Source organism: Chenopodium album, chromosome 17 (assembly GCF_948465745.1).
Source record: "Chenopodium album chromosome 17, dcCheAlbu1.1, whole genome shotgun sequence".
NCBI classification, from domain to species: domain Eukaryota; kingdom Viridiplantae; phylum Streptophyta; class Magnoliopsida; order Caryophyllales; family Amaranthaceae; genus Chenopodium; species Chenopodium album.
In genome coordinates this window covers 28,385,395-28,411,452 of record NC_137850.1, presented here as the reverse complement: position 1 = coordinate 28,411,452, position 26,058 = coordinate 28,385,395, and the positions used below count along the sequence as shown (strand labels likewise).

Genomic DNA, 26,058 nt, shown 5'->3' with positions numbered 1-26,058 from the left:
ACTACAAAATAATTTTGGAAGACTAAACTTATAGAATTCATAACTTTTCATTATATATACATAACCAACATATTTCATATTAGATGGTTGTTAGAAATTGAAAGAACAATGTATTATCATTCATACTAGTGGTAATATTAATTTATTATGATATGAAATTGTTAGAAGCAACAATGTTGGTAAGATATTGGCTAATTATATAAGTTAATTATTATCATCAAAATAACTCTATATTATCACCCGCCTTATTTTTTGTAATCAATCTTCTCATTTGAATTGCTCTGGCTCATAAAATACTAAATTCCAACCTTAATCTTCTTGTGATCAACCTACACATCCTAGATTAAACTATCATAAGTTCTTAGTTGTTTTTTAAACAGTAAACCATCTTTTCGTGCTCAAAATATGACATAGTTCATCAACTTCTAATGATGTTTTCTTGTCATTGTCTTATTTTTAATTTGAATATAAGTGCAATTCTTTCTTAAATTACCTAAGACTCTTAATATATAAACAAAACATAGACTATACTAGAATTTCTTTCCTTTGGCCATCCTAATCAATGTTCTTTCTCTTCTTCTACAAATAATCACAGTATAAGTAATCATATATATCATATTCTTTTTGTTCTTAAAACTTATTAATTTAGATTAAAACATATATATTTTTTATCTTCCTTTTCTTTATTAAAACGATGCACAGGACAAATGGAATTTCTGGCACACACCAAGCATGTGCAGCATGTAAACACCAAAGGAAAAGATGCACTGATAAGTGCATATTAGCTCCATTTTTTCCAGCTGAAAAAGTTCGAGAATTCCAAGCAGTTCACAAGGTATTTGGTGTTAGCAATGTTCAAAAAATGGTGAGGAATTTGCATAATGACGAAGATCGTAAACGAGCAGCGGATTCTCTTGTTTGGGAGGCCTTGTGTCGCCAAAAGGACCCAGTTTTTGGTCCATATGGTGAATATCGCAAAATTTATGATGAACTCAAGTCGTATCAAAATCAAGCCCATGCACAAGTCCATCACCAAACAGGTCAATTTGTGGCCCAAAATGGGCACACTAATGGATCAGTGTACAAAACAGGAAATGGGTTAATTGGGTGGAGTGTAAATACTAATGGGTCAGCTGGTATTAATAAGGTGAATTATAATGGGGGAATCCATGACAATGTTGGATTGGAAGATTGTATCCGAGCCCAATGTGGACCAGTTATTGGTTCAAGTATATATGGTAATTATGGATCTCAAGATGATTTGCATGGAGCTGAGAACTTGAGGCAAGACATAGATGTTAACGTTGGTTCAGTTGTTCCTCAACAACATCTATTGAATGGGTTTAACCATGGTCAGCATTACTACCTTCCAGGTGAATAACAACTTCTGAGCTTATATTATAAGCTTAGTAACACTATGTTCAATAGTTATTACAATTGATGAGTAAGATTGGCTTCTAAGAGTAGGTTATATCAAGGTTGACACGTTTTGAAAATAATTCAATAAATAATTGATTATCATAAGATATTGGTCAATTATGATATATAGTTTATTTTTGTAAGATTTTGGTCAATCATTGCGAGATATTATTATTTATGATTATGCATTATACTCTTGGCATGCTAGAAAAACTTATTAGGTAGGGCAACTCAATCTTATTTATAATATAATGAATTACATATCGGGTAGGGCTACTCAATCTTATTTATAATATAATGAATTACATAAAATTTACATACCTTACAATAGTACAATAAATAAAGATTGCTACTTGCTACATTTATATTTAAAAAATGGTTGGAATTAATTGTTATTTTCGTAAAGATATTTTTAAGTATTAATTTTGAAATTTGTCTAATAAAAATAGAGTTACTAGCTAGATTAATCATTGCAACTTAAAATCAATTATAAAAGATAAAAATATAAAAAAAAAAAACTAAAATTATATTATTAAAGTGAAATGTGTTCTATTTTCCATAATCTTTCTATATTTCTTTATTTTATTTTTCTTTTACTTTAGGCTCTCTACATACAGTGTTATGACGGTTATCATACTAATTTATTAAAAAGTGTTCCAAATAAAATTTACATGCTACGTGACTCTCTCCTCTCATGCAAAGGTCATCACATACATAGTTAACTTAATAGTCTCATGTACTTCAACCCAAATTATAGACACCATAGAATGTCAACTTAGAAAATAAGTTTAACCAAATAAGGGGTCAAAGATTTTAAATTTCAAAACAAATATACTAAAAATGACTTGAATTTAACTAATATTTAAATCCTCCATGATTATTCATTTGATGACAAATTTATGAGAACTACCCCAAAAATTCTAGATCAAATCTTGTATTAACATTCTAATTTTTTTCCTCTACCTCAATGTACCAAAATAAATTTTCAAAACACGAACTTTGTCAAACACATGTTAAATAATGTACTTTAGGAAAATAGACACTCTTTAGGAACAAGGGGTTGCGCTCTTTCATGATATTCATCTACATTACAATTTAATTGCGTTATAAATTTTAGAGGCATTAGGTTCACGCATTTTCTAAATAGCTCATATCCTAAATTTAGTTGACAAATTTATTGTTTTTAATGTCATACAACAAACACAAAAGATGTGTGGTTTAGAAACCATTGATGAGAGGTGTAATTAGCTCATACTACAACTATATGCATTAAAGTGAGGGGATGTATTCATTCTTGAATAAAACCGATCCTATGTTATTAGGTATCAAGTTTCAACCTAGCACCATCATGGGTTCTTTATTGATTCTAAATCTACAATATACTAATGTGCTAACCAAACAACATCTTATATAAACATATATTTTTCCGAAGGAGTAGAATTAATGACGTGATTAAGACATATTTTTTTTTTCTAATATCTATTCATTTTTCATCATTCTCACATAATTTTATATAATCAATTACTTCTTGATCAAGCGATTTTCATTACCAAGGTAACCAGTACAACTTTCCCTATTCATTGAAATATAATTTACACAATTTTTGCACAACTTTTAAAATCATAATACATCTTTTATGAATAATATAAATAAGTTCAGCTTTGCACCAAAAAAAAAAAAGAATAATAAGTTTGGCTTGAGAGGAAAATGTGATATAATATAATGGTGTGAATTGAAGGTAAGTTTTTTTCTTAAGAAGCTATTGTTCTTTTCCTTTTTATCGACAAAAATTTTTGTGCTATTTTAAGCTATGCACATAATTTCATAATATGTTTGTATATGAAAGTGAAACGGCTTTTTCCTACATTTTTTGTAGGTCAATTAAGTCCAATGGATGCGAAGTCAATAGAAAGTTCATTATGGGAAGCTGGATCATAAATTACTTTGCCTTTATGATCTTCCAACTTGTTTTATATGGATATACAATATTTTTTTTTCATATTCCATGATTTTATGCACAAATTTATTAAATGACATTATCCATTTTAGTGTCTCGTAAGCATTCTTCTTCTTCTTTAGTTTTTTCTTCAACCTCATTTTTCTTATTAAAATACTTCTCGTTCTTCATATTTTATTGATTTGTATCCACAATGTACTCCTATTTAATTCATATTTTTTTTTTGTCACATGTGTACTCTTAAGTCTTAAATCTTAATGCATGCCTATGAATTTAAAAATGTATATAGGAGGTTGTGTAAATAAATCATATCATTTTTCCCTATTTTTTATATAGGGATGCATCAATCTCTATGTAATCAATGGTGGATTTACAATGGGGCCTAGGTGACACGGGCCCCACCAAAATCAGCTTAAATACAGTTTTCCATGTGTTAAGAGTTAATTAATTTGATCATCAAGTATAGTGTATTGTGAATGTCCACTACACACTCCAAATTTTTTCATGGCATTTAATGTAATAGCTAACCTTGTTGCCACCCTTTATGTTTGTAGCTCACAATGTAATAGTAGTTTTTACTACTATAAATACCCATACAAGTTTACTTGTGTGAAACACACAAAAATATTACCAAGAGTAATATATACGAGTAGTAATTCTACCTCTCTTACCTTCTTCTCTTAATCCTCTATTTTCTATATATTTCATAACACGTTATCAGCACCATATTCAAGCAGGTATACTTATACCGATTATCCAATTTTCGAAAGATTTCAATTTCTTTCACAAAATATATTTTGAGGACTATGTTCTATAGTTGCCCGTACGAGCTCTTCTATATCAGAAACTCACAATATATATCCACAAAATTAGTCATCTTGGCAAATATGAGGAAATCATGCATATAATATTTATGATATTTAGTTTGGTTACTCTCATGCATGGTTATAGAAAGTAACATATAATTACTTTTACATGCATGTGGAAATATTTGTTGCATGCATGTTAATAGAATAAATTTTCATGGTCACACAATTCATGTTCATACTTACATACTTGTGCATAATTACTAATGTGAACAAAAAAATATATAAAAATGATGCAGCCTTTATATTTATTTATTTATTAGATTACACACTTTATATGTTTTTTTCATTTTTCGATCCCTTGACCTCTTGAATAGATTAGGGTTCTCGGACCACTACGGCTTGCATCCTAGTGTGATACTTACGTTTACTAAAATTAATAGTTTAAATACAATTTTACCATCAGTCTAATAGTATATTGTATGATATTTTTACAGTTGTATAAAACTGAAATGGATTATTCACCCCCTATAAAAGCGGATTACACCCCCCTTATTTCACCATACAATTCTTATCCCCTCCTCACTTTCACCCAAATTATTTCCTCTTCTTCTTCCTCCATTCACTCCCGGCCACGCACCATGTTCCCCATCGACAACCAATAACCACCACACCCCTTTACCTTCGAAGAAGATTTAAGGAAATTAAAGCTATATTTAGTTTTAATTATGGTCCTAGTGGTTTTATTAATGGTGATGACGATTTTCATTATTTTACATAAATAGAGTTCGGTTTTTCGACAAAGGGAATTAATGTATGTGATCTCCGTAGTACTTCAAGTTTTTTTGTGTTCTAGGTAGGTTATAAGTGCATTTTGTTATAATAAATGTTCCTTTTGTCTTATCATTAATGTATGACATTCATATTATTATTATTATTATTATTATTATTATTATTATTATTGTCGTTATTGTTGTCGGTGAGGTAGTAACAGTAGCACTATTTATTGTTAATATTATCTTTATTGTTGTTGTTGTTTAACTAACGTAATTATCATGATTTATTTAGCTTAATTTTATGTAAATCATAATAATAATCCAAGGGGGAGAAGCAAAATATGTTTAAAATGGCGTATTATTATAATTATAATTTGAATACCTTAATTATTACTTGCTTAATTGGCTCAATAATAATTATCTATTTGATTGTAGTTAAAATAGGAGACTTGATGAAAAGAAAATTCGACGTATTAGACTTGTCCGGACATAATTATCTTGAATGGACAGTTGATGCCCAAATGAATTTAAAGGTTCAAGGATTGGAACATACAATCAAAGAATTTACCATTCCAAGAAACGAAAAAGATTCCCCTGCTCAAGTTAAAATTCCTACTAATCAAGAGAAAGCAAATGCTATAATAATTCCCTTGAGGCATCATTTACATAATAGTTTTAAAACTGAGTATTTATTGGTGGAAAATCCCAAAGAATTATGGGATAGCCTCAAAGGAAGATATGACCACCACAAAAGGGTACTACTTCCTTCAGCACAGTTTGAGTGGACAAACCTGAGATTTCAGGACTTTAAATCTGTTGGTGATTATAATTCATCACTATATAAAATCGTATCAATATTGAGATATTGTGATCAATCGGTCACTGAAGTACAAATGAAAGGGAAAACACTCTCTACATTCCATGCTAACAACATTGTATTGCAACAACAATACCGTGAAAGAGGCTTTGCAAAATATTCAGAGCTTATTTGTACACTATTGGTTGCTGAAAAGAATAATGATCTTCTGTTGAAAACTCACAACCTAAGACCAACTGGGTCTCAAGCATTTAATGAAACAAATGCTGAAGAAAGCTCAAATCCACCCAAGACAAATGTTGCTCATAGAGGTGGACGCGAAAAATATAATAATCGCGGCAGAGGTCGTTGAAATTTCCGCGGACGTGGACGTGGTCATGGCCGTGGTAGAGGCCATTTCTCCCCTAGAAACAACACTTAAAAGGGGCATCAAGAAGGAAACAAAAATCAATCCACCACGAAAGGAAAAGACACATGTTATAGGTGTGGCATGACATGACATTGGGGACGTACTTGTCGTACGACCAAACATTTGGTAGAACTTTACCAGACATCCATTAAAGGGAAAGAAAAAACATGCCGAAGCAAATTATGTTAATGAAGAAAATGTTCCTGGAACTAGCCTTGATGTGTCTGATTTCCTCATAGACAATGGTGAAGCTGGTGGTGAATTTATCTTTGGAGAAAATAATCATGTTTAGATAATTCATCAATTACTATGATATGTATTATGTTTTCTTTATGTACTTTTCTTTTATGTTTTTCACGTTCGAGTTATGTAATTTAAATTATCATTATTAAAAAAGTAAGTTCATTTTAATTATTCTAAACTAATCTCATACTTATTATTTTATGAAGATATGGATCTGCTTGAAGTTGGTTCCAAATTTCAATGCCTTTTGGATAGTGGAACAACACACACTATTTTGAAGGATAAAAAATATTTTTCAAAATTAGAAATGTTTTAAGCAAAAGTTAGTACCATTTCTGAGTTAGCCAAGCTAATAAAAGGTTTTGGAAAGGCTTGCATAATACTCCCAAATGGAACAAAATTAATCATTAATGACGCTTTATATTCGAGTAAATCTCAAAGAAATCTTATAAGCTTTAAAGATGTGCGTCATAATGGTTTTCATATAGAAACAATGACAGTGGATCATAAAGAATAGTTATGCCTCACGGCAGAAACCCATGGCAAGAAACATATATATGAGAAATTGCCAGCATATTCTTCAGGGTTATATCATATAGATATATGACCAGTTGAAATAAATTTGATATCTAACCAGAAGTTAGATAATAAGAATTTGCTTACTTTATGGCACGATCGTTTGGGTCATCCTGGTACAGGAATGATGCATAAGATTATAGCAAATTTAGTAGGACATTCAATTAGAAATGTCAAAATCCCTCGATCAAATGAATTAACATGCTCTGCATGTTCACTTGACAAATTAATAACCAGGCCATCTATTAACAAAATTGCTAATCTCCAACATTTTTAGAAAGAATTCAAGGAGACATTTGTGGACCAATTAATCCTGCATGTGGACCATTCCGATATTTTATGGTATTAATTGATGATTCAACACGATGGTCACATGTACGTCTCTTGTCAAGTAGAAATGTTGCTTTTGCAAAACTACTTGCTCAAATTATTAAATTGAGGGCGCAATTTCCAGATCATACAATAAAAAGAATAAGGTTTAACAGTGTTGGGGAATTTACATCCCAAACATTCAATGATTATTGTATGTCAATTGGAATTGTTGTAGAACATCCAGTAGCTCATGTTCATACACAAAACGGCCTCACTGAGTTATCAATTAAGAGACTACAATTAATTGCAAGGCCATTATGATGAGATCAAAATTGTCTTCATCTGCTTGGGGTCATGCCATAATACATGCGGCAGCTCTAATTAGATTGAGATCGACAACTTATCTTAAGTTCTCACCACTACAATTAGTTTTTGGTCGAAAACCAAGTGTCTCACATCTAAAGATCTTTGGTTGTGCAGTGTATGTTCCCATTTCTCCGCCCCAAAGAACAAAATTGGGTCCACAAAGAAGGTTGAGAATTTATGCTGGGTTTGAATCACCCTCCATAATAAATATCTTGAACCAATGACCGGTGATTTATTTACGGCTAGATTTGGTGACTTCCATTTCAATGAAACAATATTCCTAGCCTTAGAGTGAGAGAAAGTGGACCTGCGAAAGAAAGAAATAGAAATAATTTGGAACGCAACACAATTGTCAATGTTTGATCCACAAACAAATATGTGTGAACAAGAAGTTTAGAAAATTGTTCATTTACAAAGCATTGCAAATCAATTGCCTGATGCATTTTTAGATACAAATAAAGTGACAAAATCACATATAACAATTGAAAATGCCCCAGCACGTATTGAAATTCCATCTAGTGATAAGATCATTGAAAATGAATCTCTAGCACGCCGAAAGCGTAGAAGACCACTTGGTTCAAAAGATTCTAAACTAAGAAAACTAAAAAGACTTGATGAGGTTAACAATATTTCCCTTACGGAAGGTGAAGAAATACAAAATACCGATGAGAATCCGAAAGAGAGTGAACAAGATGACCATGACATCGATAACAATGAAATTTCAATGAATTATGTTTCTAACAAGAATTATTGAAATAGAAATGATGTTATCGTAAACGAATCATTTGCATATTCCATTGCAATTGAAGTGGCATATGATGGAAATGATATTGAACCAAGAACGGTGGAAGAATGTCGTTATAGGCATGATTGGCAAAAATGGAAAGAGGCAATGCAGACAGAGTTAAAGTCACTTGAAAAACGAGAAGTATTTGGCAAAATAACCCTTACATCAGAAGGTGTAAAGCCAATTGGATACAAATGGGTATTTGTGAGAAAACGAAATGAGAAAAATGAAATTGTTAGATACAAGGCAAGACTTGTAGCCCAAGGTTTTTCTCAAATTCCTGGGATTGATTATGAGGAGACATATTCCCCATAGTTGATGCAACTACGTTAAGATTTCTGGTAAGTTTGACAGTCTCACAAGGACTAAAGATGAGATTGATGGATGTAGTGACCGCATATTTATATGGGTCACTTGATACAGACATTTATATGAAAGTCCCAGATGGACTAAAATTACCAGAAAACCACAAGCCTAGACATTTACTTTCCATAAAATTAAAAAGGTCACTTTATGGATTGAAACAATCTAGAAGCATGTGGTATAATCGTCTTAGTGAATACCTTATGCAAGAAGGGTTAAAAAATAATCAAATCAGTCCTTGTGTTTTCATTAAGAGATCACAATCAGGATTTGCAATTATTACAGTTTATGTTGATAACTTGAATATCATTGGAACTCCAAATGAACTTGAAAGAACTGTAAAATACTTGATGAAAGAATTTGAGATGAAAGATCTTGGACAAACTAAATTCTGTCTTGTGTTGCAAATTGAGCACTTAAATAATGGTATTTTTGTCCGCTAGTCTAACTACACTGAAAGAGTGTTAAAACGTTTTTTCATGGACAAAGCGACCCCAATGAACACCCCGATGATCATTCGGTCTTTGAACATGAAAAAGGATCCATTTAGACCTCAAGAAGAAAACGAGGAAGTTCTTGGTCCAAAAGTGCCATATTTAAGTGCAATTGGCGCTTTAATGTATCTAGCTAACAATACTAGAATCGACATAGCTTTTTATGTGAATTTGTTAGCTAGGCATAGCAACGCACCAACGAATAGACAATGGAAAGGAGTAAGACACTTACTACGATATCTACAAGGAACGAAAGATCTTGGTTTGTTTTATCAATTAAGGAAGGATGCCACCCTCATGGGATATGCGGATGCTAGATATCTATTAGACCCACAAAATGCCAAGTCACAAACTGGATATATGTTCACCTATGGTGGAATTGCAATTTCTTGGAAATCAACAAAGCAAACCTTTACTGCGACATCATCAAATCATGCTGAGTTGATTGCCCTTTATGAAGCAGGACGTGAGTGTGTGTGGCTAAGGTCAATAATAGGCAATATCCAAGAAGAATGTGGGATGAGAGGAGTAACTGAGAATCCAACCATCATGTACGAAGACAATACTGTATGCATCGCACAAGTAATCGAAGGATACATCAAAGGTGATAGGACTAAACATCCATCCCCAAAATTGTTCTTTACACACGATTTGCAATAGGAAGGGAAGATAAATGTCCAACAGATCCAATCATGTAATAATCTCGTAGACTTGTTTACAAAGTCCCTACCTTCAAAGAGTTTTGAGAGGTTGATCCAATGGATTGGGATGCGTCATCTTCGTGAGCTACGTTAAAATCAGGGGGAGTATTATATGCACAACACTCTTTTTCCCTTCGATCAGGTTTTTATCCCAATGGGTTTTTCCTGACAAGGTTTTTAATGAGGCAATACACTAAATCATATGATAAAACATTGTTGTACTCTTTTCCCTTAACTATGGCTTTCATCCCAGAGGGTTTTACCTAACAAGATTTTAATAAGGCAACAGATACCATATTTTGTATGGACATTCCAGGGGGAGTGTTAAGAGTTAATTAATTTGATCATCAAGTATGGTGTGAATGTCCACACTCCAAATTTCTTCATGCCATTTAATGTAGTAGCCAACCTTGTTGCCACCCTCTATGTTTGTATCTCACAATGTAATAGTAGTTTTCATTACTATAAATACCCATGCAAGTGCACTTGTATAAAACACACAAAAAAATTACCAAGAGTAATATATACAAGTAGTAATTCTACATCTCTTACCTTCTTCTCTTAATCCTCTGATTTCTATATATTTCATAACACAATGCAATATATATATTATTTAACTAGCTTTGTTTTACTGGTAATGCACTTACCTGTGTTTCAATCCTTATAACATGCATTTTTCTTATCATTTATGTTTTTTTCCTAAGTGCCCCTTCAAACTAAAATTTCTACATCCGTATCCTAGAAGATTAATGTATACTTGAATACTAATCATCTTTCTATATGTGTATACTTGAAGATTAATGTATACACAATATATTTTTAAGGTCGTGATGTAAATGATCAAGTTGATGCATGGTCAGTAACCAAATTCTCATAAACTCATCCACTTCTTTGACCCATTTACCTACTGGTTGCAGTGAAACTCATTTATCCAATATTTATTTGGAAAAATAATTGGAGCAATATAAACCCACATTTCAACAATATTCTAATCATATTGGTCCAAACTTTCAACTACCACAATATAATCCTACATTTGTATGTACCCATCTTCTTAAATGCATTTAAAGAGATTTGAACACCAAACCTCATTGAATGAAAACCACATGAATTACCATCTTAGCTAGAAATAAAATATGTTATATTAGCCTACATTTATATATAAATACATACACATATTAAAATGTAGAATACAACGCAAAAAAATACAAAATAAATTATTGTTGTCATTGTATGCTAATTAATTCTCAATGAAAAAAAATTAACAGTACAAGTCTTTTGGAGATTTTAATATAAAAAGGAAAGTTTGCATAAAACCACGTTTTAAATCTTGTTTTTTTTGCAAAAAAAACCACTTTTTAAAAAAAAAATACTGTAAAATGCCACCAATTTTAAATATTTTGTTGAAACACCTAGTGCCGGAAAGTGGATGTTTGACCACTTTCTCCGGCATTGACCCAGTCACGTGCATGTCATGTGACATAAGATGAACCCTAAATCCCCTTTTTTCTTTTCCTTTCATTTTCTCTTTTGATTTCCCTCTTTTCCTCCACTGTTTTTCTTTCTTTCTCTTTCTTCCTTGTCCCTCTCTTTCGATTTTCTTTTCTTTTCATTTTCTTTCTTTCTCTATTTATTTTCCTTTTATTTTCTGTTTTTCTTCATCAACCCACCTAAAGAAGTTGAAACCCCTTTGATTTGTGTGCCTCAAATCTATATATGTGCAGGGTTCTCATGAACCCAAGACTTCAACCTCGCAATTAGTACTACGCCAAGCCCGCACTTATTGTTTACTGGAGATTGTGACATTAGACCTAGGAGCACAAGAAAAAAAATAGCAAACCCTAATTTCTGTATTTCACAAAAAAAAAAACGAATTCAAAAACCGAATTCAAAATAATCGAAAGAGAATTACCAGAGGAGAGACAAAGAACAAGAGGAATAGAGAAAGGAAAAAAAAAGAGAGAGAGAATCAAAACTTACCACTTGATTTGTGAAGAAGCAGCAACACTTAACAATGGAGAAACAGAAAAAAGAGAAACAAGGGAGGAAAAGAGGAGAAGATGGAGATCGAAAGAATTATTGAAAGGAAAAGAAAAAAAGGGGGGGGAATTTGGGTTCATTAAATGTCATGTGCCATACATGTGACTGGTCAACACTGGAGAAGGTGGTCAAATATCCAATTTTTGGCATTAGGTGGTACTTTGCAACAATTTTTTTCAAATTGGTGGCCTTTTACAACATTTTTTTTTAAAAGATGGTTTTTTTTTGCAAAAAACAAGATTTAAAAGGTGGTTATATGCAAAATTTCCTATAAAAAATAAATCATTTAAAGTATCATTCGGAGAAAAACCTGAGACACACACTAGTTGATGAATTATAACAAGTGAAATTCCTACGTGACAGTTTTCTGATAATAAATATTAAAATCCACGTGGTAGTTTAAGCTAAGTCCATATGGAATCTCCTTTCTTCTTCCCTTTCATCCTCATTTTCTCTCCTTCCCCTCTCTTTCTCTCCCACGTTTTAAAAAATATCCACTTCATATACAAAAAGTTATTGCTTACCATTGAAAATGCAATAAAAACAACACTCATCTTCTCAATGAACAAAAGAAAATAAAAGGCCCAATAACAACTTTGAATTTTTTTTTTGGATTTTTTACTTTTACCACCAAAAAATATTTAAAAATTGTTTTTTACCACCAAACTTCTAAAACTTTTATTTTACCACCAAAAAAAAAGTTAAAAATTATTTTTTACCACAAGTCGTCAAAAACCTAACGGAATTTTTTAAATTCTTCGATTTTCGTATCAAACGCATGGTCTTAAGGGGTTTTGGGGGGCATTTTGATTGTTTAGGTCCAATTTGAGGTCAGAATTGACAAAAAATGATCGAAATTGCCTCATTTTGCGTGTTTCAAAATACCTCGATTTGCGTAAAACACGCAAAACGAGGCATTTTCGATCATTTTTTGTCAATTCTGACCTCAAATTGGATCCAATAGGCCATAATGTCCTCCTAAACCTATGAAGAACATGGTTTGCTCACGAAATTCGAAGAAATTTTTTTTAAACCGTTAGATTTAACGATTTTCTTGACGTTAGGTGGTAAAAAACAATTTTTAGAATTTTTTTTGGTGATAAAATAAAAGTTTTAGAAGTTTTGGTGGTAAAAAATAATTTTTTGATTTTTTTTTGTGGTAAAAGTCAAAATTTCGTTTTTATTAGGAAATAACAACTTTGATTCTTCGTAAAGTATTGTGATTTTCCCAAAAAAAAAGAATTTTTTTACTTTTACCACCAAAAAAATCAAAAAATTGTTTTTGACCACGAAAATTTCTACAACTTTTATTTTACCACCAAATAAAAAATTAAAAGTTGTTTTTTACCACCTCTCGTCAAAAACCTAACGAAATTATTTAAAATTTTCGATTTTCGTGTCAAACACATGATCTTTAGGGGTTTTGGGGGACATTTTGGCCCAAAGAGTCCAATTTGAGGCTGGAATCGACAAAAAATGATCGGAAATGCCTCGTTTTGCGTGTTTAAAAATACCTCGATTTGCGTAATACACACAAAACGAGGCATTTTCAATCATTTTTTGTCAATTCTGACCTCAAATTGGACTTGTAGGACCAAAATGCCCCCTAAACCTATGAATAACATATTTTGTGCACGAAATTCGAAGAAATTCTTTTTAAACCGTTAGATTTAACGGTTTTCTTGACGTTAGGTGGTAAAAAAAACAATTTTTAGAAGTTTTTTTGGTGGTAAAATAAAAGTTTTAGAAGTTTTGGTAGTAAAAAACAATTTTTTGATTTTTTTGTGTGGTAAAAGTCAAAATTTCCAAAAAAAAAAAAGATATTGCGATTATTTTGAAATGGAGGGGGTATAAATCTAGTTGCCTATTATGTGGTATGATGTGGGATGCGAAGTGTCACTACTTCTAAAGGAGCATTTGAAATTTGATTTTGATATATTATAATGATATGACATGCAGTTTTTCTAAAAATAATATGCTAATATAATATGCTGATATGGCATCATGAGTGGGGAGTAATATGGGTTTGCTCCTCTTTCATGATCCTACTTCATTCTAAATACCTCTGTATTCCTAATTTTTTCTCACATCTAGTTTCACCAATGTTTCTAATTTCTATTCACCTGTACTTCATTCCTATTATGCAAGGGCGAAGCCAGGGGGCTGGTGGAGGCTCGGCCTCCCGTGGCTCAACTAGAGACCAAGTTATCTCTTATAGGTTTTTTTTTTTTTTTTTTTTTTGAAACCAGCTTTTATAAGTTTATAGAATAAAATGATTAATTTTTGTGTAAATATTGCCTTCTAAAGTATAGCATAGTGATTGGAGCGCATAGCTTCAAGTATTCAGTTCATGTGTTTGATTCTTGTGGGTTTTATTTGCATAATTTTTTTTAGGAATATTGACTTTTGCCACCAAAAAAATCAAAAAATTATTTTTTACCACCAAAACTTCTAAAACTTTTATTTTACTACCAAAAAAAAAATTCTAAAATTGTTTTTTACCACCTAACGTCAAGGAAACCGTTAGATCTAAGGATTTTTTGACTTTTACCACAAAAAAAAAATCAAAAAATTGTTTTTTTTACCACCAAAACTTGTAAAACTTTTATTTTACCACCAAATAAAAAATTAAACATTGTTTTTTACTACCTGTCGTCAAAAACCTAACGGAATTTTTTAAATTCTTCGATTTTCATGTCAAACACATGCTCTTTAGGGGTTTTGGGAAATAAAAAAACCCTAAATCAAACAATAAATCGTAGAGAATCAATCAGAGAACAATTAATAAGTAAGAATAAACTAATTTGATAAAATTTACAATAAAAAAACCTAAATCGCGAAAATTGTAATGAATTAAACAATGAAATCAAATAAACAGCGAAAATCAAAATAAAATCAGAAACATAAGAAATTACCTCAATGAATGACAAAAATAGAAGAATACAAAGTAATGGAAGATCGAAATCGAAGAATTTGACAAATCAATGAGCGCAAGCGAAGAGTGCAGATCGCGAAAAATCGCCTTGAGAGAATATGAAGGTAGAGAGAGATAATGCGGAAGAAGAGAGAAAGAAAATGAAGCAGCGCCTGAAAAAGAAGGGAAGTCATTCAACTGACGAAAATACCCTTAATGAAATTGAAAAAGCCGAGTGAACCATGAGCCATTGGAATGAGTGTGATCAACGGTCACAATGAGTTCCTAGTTCCTATTATAGGACTTGGTTCTCACATGATCCCATTTCCATATATATATATATATATATATATATATATATATATATATATATATATATATATATATATATATATGTATGTAAATTGCATAACTTATATTTTTTAATTATTATATTTTTTTATTTATTTTTGTGCAAATAACCACAAGAGCAATACCAAATATAACGTACACAAACCTTCACTTTAATCAATTAGGCAATACCTCATTAATTGGTTGAATGGTTGTAATATTGAATATTTTTATGAAAGTACGCATACCTTCGCTTTGATCAATAAGGAAAGACCTCATTGGTTGATTGGTTGTAATAATGAATATTTTATAATACTGTAAATACCGCAAAAGAAAATATTGTGCATTTAAAAAATCGTATGAAATACAATACTATTTTTCTTAATAAGTCTCGGCCTCCCCATATTTTAATTCCTAGCTTCACCTCTACATATATGACAATTTTTTTTTTATATCATATATCATACTTCCTCCGTTAATGGTTAATTGTAACAAAGGAATATTTTATATCTCACAAATAATACCCCTTTGTTGCAATTAACCATTAACGGAGGAAGTATACAATCTCACTCTGAACTACATGCATGGTCTCTTATTCCATTTTTTTATTGGTTTGTGTATCTATAGTAATTGAGTAAATACTTAAAAACAATGTAGTACATATTTTTGTGCCCTTAGGAGTTACTAGAAATAGTGTTATATACCTAGGTGTACGGTACACCCAGGGTTATAAATGTCATTTTACAATTAATTTTTCTTGTTTCTACGTGCATGTGATATCTAGAGGTTTCATTCTTACATAATCTTTCCATTCTTCTCTCTCTTCGTTTCTTCTTTCTCTATCTTCCTATCTACAATTTCCAGAATTTTCCATCTACATTTTTAATATTATGCTTCGAATTTGTTTACTGTGCTTTCGATCTTTTATGTTGGATTTGTTTACTATATTCAACAATGGTGGAATTTAGGTAAATTTCTTCTCTCTTTTTTAATTTATTCAATAATGGTAGAATCTAGGTAAATTCCATTTTATGTTTTTTGCTCATTTTATTTTGCTCAATTTTTTCTCAATTTTTTCTTGCCTCTTTCTTTCTTCATTAGTTCATTTTTATGGTTTTTTTTATCCAAAACAAAGCTAACTTTTGTGAAGGTGATAACAATGGAGCAGGGGCGAAATTAGGGGGGCCTGGGTGGGCCATGGTAACCCCCTTGGCCCCCCCCAAAAAAATGTTGAAACCTAAATTATTAAAAAAAAAGAATGAAAAAAAGCCCATGTATGTATGTTAGGCGACTGACACAAGAATAGAAAAGAATATTTGGATTCCTTTTCCTATAAAATATCAGAAACTAACAGTACTTCTATATATATAGGCATATAGGGTTAGGCTGCTTTTGACAATTTTTAAAGTAGCTTTTTTTTTTACCTTTTTACCAACTTCACAACCATATTAATATATGGAGTACCTTCAACCCCTCTGCCTACTTCGGTACATCTTCCGTTTTCTGAATTTTTTTTTTTTTTTTTTTTTTTTTTTTTTTTTTTTTGTAAATTTCATTATTTTTTAAAATACATGTATTAGGGTTATATAATCAAATTAAGTGAGTTAAATTATAAATTGTATTACTTCGTATAATGTAATTTAATTAGCCATTAGAGAATATAATCGCATGATTTTATCATAAATAATTATTATAACTCAATGATATTATGAATTATTTAGTATGTAATTGATCAAAATAATATTATTTTTTTCTATATTGAAATATGAAGAGAAAAACAATTGACTCTTATTTTTCGAAAGCAAAATCTCCTTCCGAATTGAACATTGAATACCTATCCCCTAATGTGACTGTCGAAACGAATGTTGATGTAAATCCCGATAATTTTACCCATAATGAACAATCAACAAATGCATTTACAGCTCAACCTACATTTAATATTAGAAATACAGTTTTGATGCGTGATCCGGCTCTGCGTAAGTCAATTGATAGTTATCCTTCAAAGGAGCAGGAAGATATTGTCAATGCATACATTACAGGCCTTATCAATTTCACTTAGCTAAATACCCTTCTTCACGTATGAAAGATCACCCACGTCGGTTTCAATCTAATTGGTTTAAGAAATTTCCCTAGCTAGAGTATTCTCCTACAACGGATGCACCTTGTTGTTTTCCATGTTTCCTTTTTCCAAAGGACCTATTAGGAAAATCCAGATAAAATGTTTTTACAGTATAAGGATTCAGAAGTTGGAAGAAGGTTGGGGGTAAAGATTGTTCTTTGTTATCTCATATAGGGAAAGATACCAATTCACCTTATGGATATTCAACAATATGTTGGGAGAAATTGAAGAAAACTGAAGGTCACATTAATCAGGCATTTAAAAAGCCTAATCCATAATTGATTGAAGATAATCGTTTAAGAATAAAAACTTCAATTGAAGTAGTGCGATGACTTACATTTCAAAATTGTGTATTCAGAGGACATGATGAAAGTGCAAAGTCGAAAAATCAAGGTAACTTTCTAGAGATGTTAAAACTCTTAGCATCATATAATAAAGATGTATGTAATGTTGTGATGGACAATTCCCCACAAAATGCTGAATATACATCTCCTGCAATTCAGAAAGAGATTCTACAGGTATTTGCAAACAAAGTGCAAAAAGAAATCCGTGAGGAAATTGGTGATTCAAAGTTTTGTATTATTGTTGACGAATCTTGAGACATATCTAAAAAAGAACAAATGACTATTGTTTTAAGGTTTGTTGACAGATATGGTTATTTACGAGAGCGGTTTTTTGAGATAGTACATGTCAAATATATAACCTCCAAGACTCTTAAAGAAGAAATTTATGTGGTTTTATCTAACCATGAGTTGAGCATTCAAAACCTTAGAGGGAAAGGCTATGATGGTGCTAGTAATATGCAAGGAGAATGGAATGGTTTAAAGGCTTTGTTCATGGAAGAATGTCGCTATGCTAACTAGGTACATATTCTAGCACTTCAATTACAATTAGCTCTTATTGCTGCAGCAAGGGAAGTAGCCGAGGTTCATGATTTTTTTAAAGATTTTATTTTTATTGTTAACACTGTTAGCTCTTCTTCTAAGCGCCATGATGAGTTACAAGCAAGCCAAATAGCTGAATTGGAGAATTTAATTGAGATTGAGGAGGTTGAAACAGGGAAAGGATTTAACCAAATTGGCACGTTGCAACGTCCTAGGGATACTAGATGGAGCTCTCATTATAAGTCGATTTATAGTCTATTTTGAAAAAATGTACAATGGTACTCGCTCAGCCCTTGAAAAAATAGCCATTGATCGTCGGGTATCATATTCTCAACGCAAGGATGCTAAATCTGCTCTAAAAAGTTGGTATCATTTGATTTCGTATTTATCTTACACCTTATGGAAGATCTTATGGGATATACAGATGGTCTTTGTCGAGCTTTGCAGCATAAACCACAAGACATTTTAAATGTTATGCATTTTGTTGTTGGTACAAAATCCTTGATTCAAAATTTTAGAGATAACGGTTGGGAATCCCTTTTACAAAAAGTACAATCATTCTGCCTTAAACATGATACTCAAATAATGGATATGTAGGTTGCTTATTGTAGGCGTCGTTCGAAGTGCGCCTACGATAGCATGTGTGAATATGCTTGGCACTCATAGGAAGTGGGAATTGACGTATAAGATTAGGGACAAATAAAGTAAGGAGCCGCCAACAAGTTTTTAAGGAACTTGTAAATCGTTCACGAATTATAAAAGGCAACCACGATAAAGGGACAACGATAGGCAACAACGATTGACCCGTGAAGGTTACACCCCATTCATAATCCATGAGATTACTAACTCCATATGGTTCGGAACCACGAAAGGAGGATCGGGGATGATGGTACAAAGTGAGTCATGGAGTCACCTTCGCTCGTATTGGCCTCTACTCGATTCTTATAGTGAAAAGTGATTCTTGCGATCTCAAAGGCATGCAAACAAAATATTCAATTCTCTCCAAACTATTATTATGCTAAATTGGTTGAACATTAATGCAATACATAATTCTGTAATATTAGTGATCACTTCGATTAAATAACAAGATTAAAGGAACCTAAACCGATCGTCCAAATTATCTTATTAGGCGTGATTTTCAATTACATATTCCCATTGACATGCAATAAGGTGATCAATAATAATATAATAGAATCAACATTAATATTGGAAGCAATTTAACAATAATCCAACAATTAATATATGACAAACATAATAAAAATCGTTAGAAAAATAATAGAAATAAAAGGAACATGATTCCTTACTTTGATTTCGTTTGCTTGCAACTATAAAATAATAAATGTGTTAGTAACTTCAAGGAAAATCAATAAAACAATAATTAAAATTAAATTAAATTAAGTTGATTTGGGGCCAAACCCTCAAACAGTTCTACCTTTCACGCCTTGGTTTAAGGATGGAACTTCGGGTAAAGTACGGAGTCCTTGGAGTGCTTAAAGGAAGTATTTTGGAAGAATAGGGTAGGCTAGTGTTTAGGCTAGAGCATAGAAGAGAGAAGAGGGAATTAATTGATGCCCCGAAATGCAGAAATGAGGGTTATATTTATAGAGAAAATGAGTAGAGGGAACCCACGGAACCCTAAAAAGATAAATCCCTAATTCTGGGGCGCCGTGACACGGCAGAGGTTGTCGCGACATGGCAATGACTGTCGTGACACGGTATAAAGTACCGTGACGCGGGACACTATTTGCCCTAAAACATGTTCAGTTGGATAAAGCGCGTGCAGGTTTTACGCGGAGAAAACATGGGAAAATCCCGTGTCGCGGCATGGGTACCGTGAAACGGCAGAAGCTGCCGTGGTGCGGCACGTGGCGCCATGTCACGGTGCACTGTTTTCCCGAAATGCGTCCAAATTCATTTTTAACCTACTTACGCTCAGCATTTTCAAGTGTCGTTTCATAATTTTGGGCTATTTAGGTTTATTATTTATTAATTGGGCTAAATTAATAAATAATATGAAATGAATTAAAAAGGTTCAGGCCAAAATAGACCTCCACCTCTTTATGCATCATATCATGTAACAATGTCGTGGCTGCTCTTTGGTAGGTGGCGCCCGTATTTTTCAACCCGAATGGCATTACTGTATAGCAATATGTACCCCATTGTATGATGAATGTGGTTTTCTCCATGTCTTCCTCAGCCATCAATACTTGATTATATCCAGCGTAGCCGTCCATGAAGGAGAGGAGTGCATGGTTTGCTGTGTTGTCGACCAGATGTGAGGTAGAGGGAACCCATCTTTTGGGCTTGCCTTGTTGAGATCCCTGTAATCAACACACATCCTGACCCTTCCATCTTTCTTTGGAACTGGAACCACATTAGCTATCCACTCTGGATACTTGGATACTCTGATGAAACCTGCAGCCAGTTGCTTTCTGATTTCTTCCTTGATTTTGAGAGCCACATCCGATTTCATACGGCGTAGCTTTTGTTTGACAGGCTTCATATCTGGAATGAGTGGTATTGTATGCTGAGCTATATCCCTATCAATACCTGGAATATCTTGGTATGACTAAGAAAATACATCAACAAATTCACTAAACAAGTTAATTAGCTCTTTGCGTTCGTCTTGACTTAGTGTTAATCCAGTTTTAATTTCTTTGATAGTTGTATCATTGGAAATATTAATTGTTTCAGTATATGCAATAATTGCAGTTTTATTTTCATGTTCTTCCATTGCTTTTATTATTTCTTTGTCATTTTTATCATTAGCAAAGCAATATTGATCAGGGTTAAGGGAATGACTCGCATCGTAAGCAAAGGTACTCATCTTATTGAATTCATTAAACGTTACATCAGAAAGGGAGAGGTCAGCTGCGACCTCACCGGAATTATTTGGGATAGAGGGAGGAGACTCGACAAGAGGCTCAACACTAGGAGGAACTACAGAAAAAGACTCAACAGTAGAAAGGGGGTCGGCCTTAGATCCTACAGACTCATCAACAGACTCAAACTCGGACTCGGGCCCAGACGATTCAGATTCATCAAACATAGGGACTTCGCCAGTGGTCACTTCAAGCTTTTTTCCACTTGGCGTAGTGATCTTCACCGTCTTGCGCCATCCCTTTAGAACACCATCAGCTAGGACAATTAACTCAGAGGGGTCGAAATCTTTGCTTGACATGACAGCTTGAATGAGCTCAGAATTATCATTGTCGATGTGCTTAGGTTCATTCTTTTCCACCTCGAAAAGAGATTAATATTCATATCATCAGAGCCTGGACTAGTTGGTTTCTCAGCTGTTGAGAACTCATTGCCTTCGTCGATGAAATCACAATCCATGAACACCTCGAACCCTGGCTCACGTTTCCCATTGTGGATGAAAGGATCGGGAAATTCATAGCATGGGAAGTCTCCCCCTTCTTTGATGTACTGGCCGTTGAGAGTGAAGGGATAAGGATCCATGGTCATTTCCGTTTTCATGGTTTGAGCATTGTTGCGAGCTTTCATCTTCAAGAGAGCTTGTTTCATATCTTCCTTTATTGGCTTGAATGCCAAGCCAAAGGTGTCTTTCTTGGGTGCACCAAAGTTCAGCCATCTTTTTCTTGATGCCAAGGGTCATTCCAGGGAAATGCCCTTGCTTCTTCATGATTGCATTAATATTGGTATTCGAATAGGGATCGAAGTCGAGATGACACTTCTCCTTTTCTTCGATCATGAGAACGAGAAACCTCAGAGATCTTCATCTTCCTCATCGTGTTCGACATGTACGATAGGAGTATAAATGACTTGAATACGCATAGGAGAGGCATCAATGGTGATTGGAACCCCCCAAACTATAGCTTTGACCTTCTGATGCAGCAATGATGGGATTGCCTTTAGCTCGTGAAGCCAAGGGCGACCTAACAACAAATTGAAAGAAGCCTTTATGTCCACCACCTGAAACTTGGTGCGGCGTTCAATGGCTCTAGTAGTAATATTCAACATGATAGTACCCACGGCTTGACATAAGGTATTATCATAAGCACGAATCCCTTGACTAGAGGGAATCAATTCTTCATCTTTTATGCCCAGCTTCTTCGCAGTACGCAGCAGGCATACATTGATTGCTGAGCCATTATCAACTAGGCTCATGAAAACATTCATCTGCCTACACACCACAATAAGTGAAAGGTCTTGTTATGTTGATCCCCTTCCAAGGGCAAATCCTTATCAGAAAAGGAAATCAAATTGCTGGTACTTGGTATTTCAGTAGTGAGAAAGCTAACTAGCCCTTGAGGAGTCATGTCACTATCAACCCCTATCTTCACAAGAGCATTCATTATAACCTTTCGATGCGCGTGGGAGGTAGCCAAAAGCTTCCAAACATTCATTTCCACCTTAGTCTTTTGCAGTTGTTTAATCACATCGTTGCTTACAAGGTCGATGGGATCAACTATTGGTTGTGCTTGCGGTGGAGGTGGGGGTGGACTAGGTTGCTGTAACCTTCCATTTCTGGTGAGAACCTTGACCTTAAGGTCCCCCCAAACATTTTCGCTATCTTCATGGTTGACAGCGCCAAGAGATGAACCGACTATATCTTTGAGATAGACGTCTTCATCATCACTATCCCAAATTCCATTAACTTCTTCATAGCTTGAAACAAAAACAAATTCTGGTAGAGGTTCATCTACAGACTGGATGAGTAGTGACGGATCAAAGAAGATTTCATCTCCTGTGATAGCCAAAGCATCATAAAGAGGACCTATTTGAATATTAGGCTTCTTGCCCCCTGGAGGAACAGGAAGCTGATTAGCATCAATCAAGTCTTGAATTGCATCCTTTAGCTTCCAACATTTCTCAGTAGTATGACCTTTGCCCTTGGTGAAACTTGCAATGAGCATTGGGATCATAGCTAGCAGTTCTGCTCTCTGGTCTAGGTTTTGGAAACGGCCTAATAGGCATGATCAATCCTTGAATGTGCAGGCGATCAAAAGCAGCGTCATAACTCATTCCCAAAGGTGTGTAAACCCTCCTTTGCCTTTGGATTCTCTGAGTGGGAGCACTAAGAGCCAACACATCATTGAGGTTAATGTTGTTGGTAGCATATTGGGCTTGGAAGATGAAGAAGAAGGACTATCGTTCTTCTTGTTTTTTCAAGTGTTGTTGTTGTTATTGTTGCTACCAGCAGTCTTCATCAACTCATCCTCAATATTGATCCCAATATCGTACACAACTTCAAAGGTGTTCAAAGGCAGAAACTTCAAATGTTGCTTGTACTCATGAGTCAGATTTGAAATAAAGAGGCGAACCATCTCCTTCTCTTTGTGAGGATCCACCAAGAGTGCAGCTGTTTCTCTCCACCTGTTCAGATATGTAGTGAAGCCTTCATTCTCCTTATGTTTGAGAATGGAGAGTTCACGTTCAGAAGTCTTGGCTTGGATGTTACTTTTGTAACGACTCATGAAGCTTTCAGTAACATCCTCCCAAGTCGCAGTATGCTTGGAATCTAAAGAATAAAACCACTGTTGACAAGCGTGCTCCAAGGAAAGAGGGAACAGAGTAGGGAAGAGTGCTACATCTAATCCTTTGAGAGCCATAATTGTAGAAAAAGCCCTCAAGTGAAACATGGGGTTATCAGTAGGCTTGAACTTTGGGATGTCAACAGTAGAAAGCTTTTCAGGAAGCTTGTCCTTTACATTCAGAAAAGTGGCAGGTTGCTCCACATAGGTGAAGTCTTCAGAAATCTTACTCACTTGTTCTTTGATCTTGTCCATTGCAGCCATAGTGACATTATTCTGTTCCATGTTGTGACTTTAGTAGTGAGCGTTTGCACCATAGCAGCGAGTGCTTCAATGGTCTTGTTGAGGTTCTCGACGTCTTCCTTAGAGGCTATTGGAATGAACTCAAAATGAACTGGAGACGAAGGTGGATTCTGTGGAGATGATTGTGGAGGTTTCCTTGCACGCCTCTTTGGATTAAGAGGTTGTTGAGGTAATGATTCGAACCGTAACAATCTACCTCTGCTTCTCGACCAAGCGCTGCGATATTAAAAACAAACGCACCTTTAATGACTAGACTTAACCTTGACCCATCCAGAAAAGAAAAAAGGGCAGATTTTTCGAAAATTTTTATAAAAAATAAAAGTAAAAGTATGTACGGGAGGATACCATCCGACTTACTCCCTAAAAAAAACGGAAAAAACACAAGACCTTCCTAATGTACGGTCAAGAACGAAATGGTGCACGACTCAAGAAAAAGTGTGTGAACTCGACATGACTTGTGAGTGTTTAAGTGAGGTTATGGACGCATGTTATAACCGTACAGCTAGACGTGGTACTAAACCGGACATACAAACCACATAAGTACGCACAAAAACCAAAAAGGACTGACAGAGCACTTATTCCTGGGCACCACGTCACGGTGCTAACTGTCGTGACACGGTGCTCCATACCGTCAGACAGTACAAAGCGTCGTGTCACGGCACTGCACACCGTGGTGCGGCATATCTGCCGTGACACGGTGCACAGTTCCAGATCCAGTTTTGTGATTTTCCAGATTTTATTCGATTTAAGTCCGTACTAAATTCTATATGGAATAAAAAAAACCCTCGGTCATAGGTTAGTCTAAAAACAAAATGAACAAACACATATGGGGTTAGCACCAAATAAACCACATAGCACTCAGTCACAATGATACGAAAAAAAGTTCGCAACCTAAGGTCAAGATCTATGTTCAACTATGGTCAAGCTTTTTGGTGTCAAAGGGTACCATGGTTAAGAGTTTTGACGCGTTGACAAGGCAGCCTCCCTTGAGGGTATATGCCAACGAGCAGCTCCGCGAGTTCGTGATGAAATCGAACTCGACTCCATGGTTTGGGTGGATTTAATTACTTGAATGAACCCTTATTGCCATGAGCGTTTTTAAGTTGATAGAGCTTAAATCCCCCGAGGCTAAGACGTATGTAGAACACACACGTTTTTTTAGAAAAATCGAAGGATGCTGACTGTGAGAAGTGAAATAAAGCCACTGGAAAGATTTCAGGACTACCGTGACACGGCAAAATATACCGTGTCACGGTGCTGAACACCGCGTGACGGTGCCCTACTCCGTGACACGGCAAGCTCTGCTGTGGCGCGGCATTCAGGAAATCTGACTGGTGCCCCTGTTTTCTTCGTTCACTACCAGATTATCCAATTTTTCCTACGGGGCAGACCTTAAAGAGAGCAAAACAAAAAAAATGTTTCACTGTTCAAGTGTTCTATGTAAAGGTTACTCAAAAGAAAAAAAGAAAAAAAAAGGAATTAAAAAAAAATCAAGTCAAAGAAAAAAAAATGAGTTCAAAGTTTGTTTATTCGCTCTAGTTCTTTAATATCATATTTTTATGAGTGAAGTTGTAAGTGACGGTGATTTTGTGAAATATTGATTTGGTTGTTTTGTGAATTTTTGTGGATTTGAGTTGTGTTGGAGATGTTTGGTCATTATTTATTTTTGACCTTGGGTTTTATTAGGATATGGCTTCCTTAAGCATGGCTTTGCTTCCACATTTCTTCCCAAATATTTTCTACCCTTTACCCTAGCCTTACATTACAAGCTTTGAAGACCTTTCGACCTTTGTGCATAGAATTGTGTAGATGTGAAAGTAGTTGTTTGTCAATGCAAGGGATGACTTGATGTATTCCGAGTCGACTATTTAAGTGAGTGTTATTCTCTTTAAACACACGAGTGTTGTGAGTTTGGGAGGGCATTGTTCACAATCAAGGGGTGGT

At 34.1% G+C, this 26,058-nt stretch overlaps 2 protein-coding genes across 2 annotated transcripts; both read left to right on the top strand.

The window, feature by feature from the left end:
* The first annotated feature begins 694 nt into the window (after positions 1–694).
* On the top strand, positions 695–3,357 carry LOC145587891 (LOB domain-containing protein 2-like). The gene is made up of 2 exons (XM_081644553.1): positions 695–1,373; positions 3,296–3,357. The coding sequence occupies exons 1-2, from the start codon at positions 695–697 to the stop codon at positions 3,355–3,357; spliced, it is 741 nt and encodes a 246-aa protein (XP_081500679.1).
* Positions 3,358–18,049: 14,692 nt separating this feature from the next.
* Positions 18,050–18,577, top strand: LOC145588785 (uncharacterized). Its single transcript, XM_081645390.1, has 2 exons — positions 18,050–18,248; positions 18,339–18,577. Exons 1-2 carry the CDS (start codon positions 18,050–18,052, stop codon positions 18,575–18,577), a joined length of 438 nt encoding a protein of 145 aa, XP_081501516.1.
* The last annotated feature ends 7,481 nt before the right edge of the window (positions 18,578–26,058 follow it).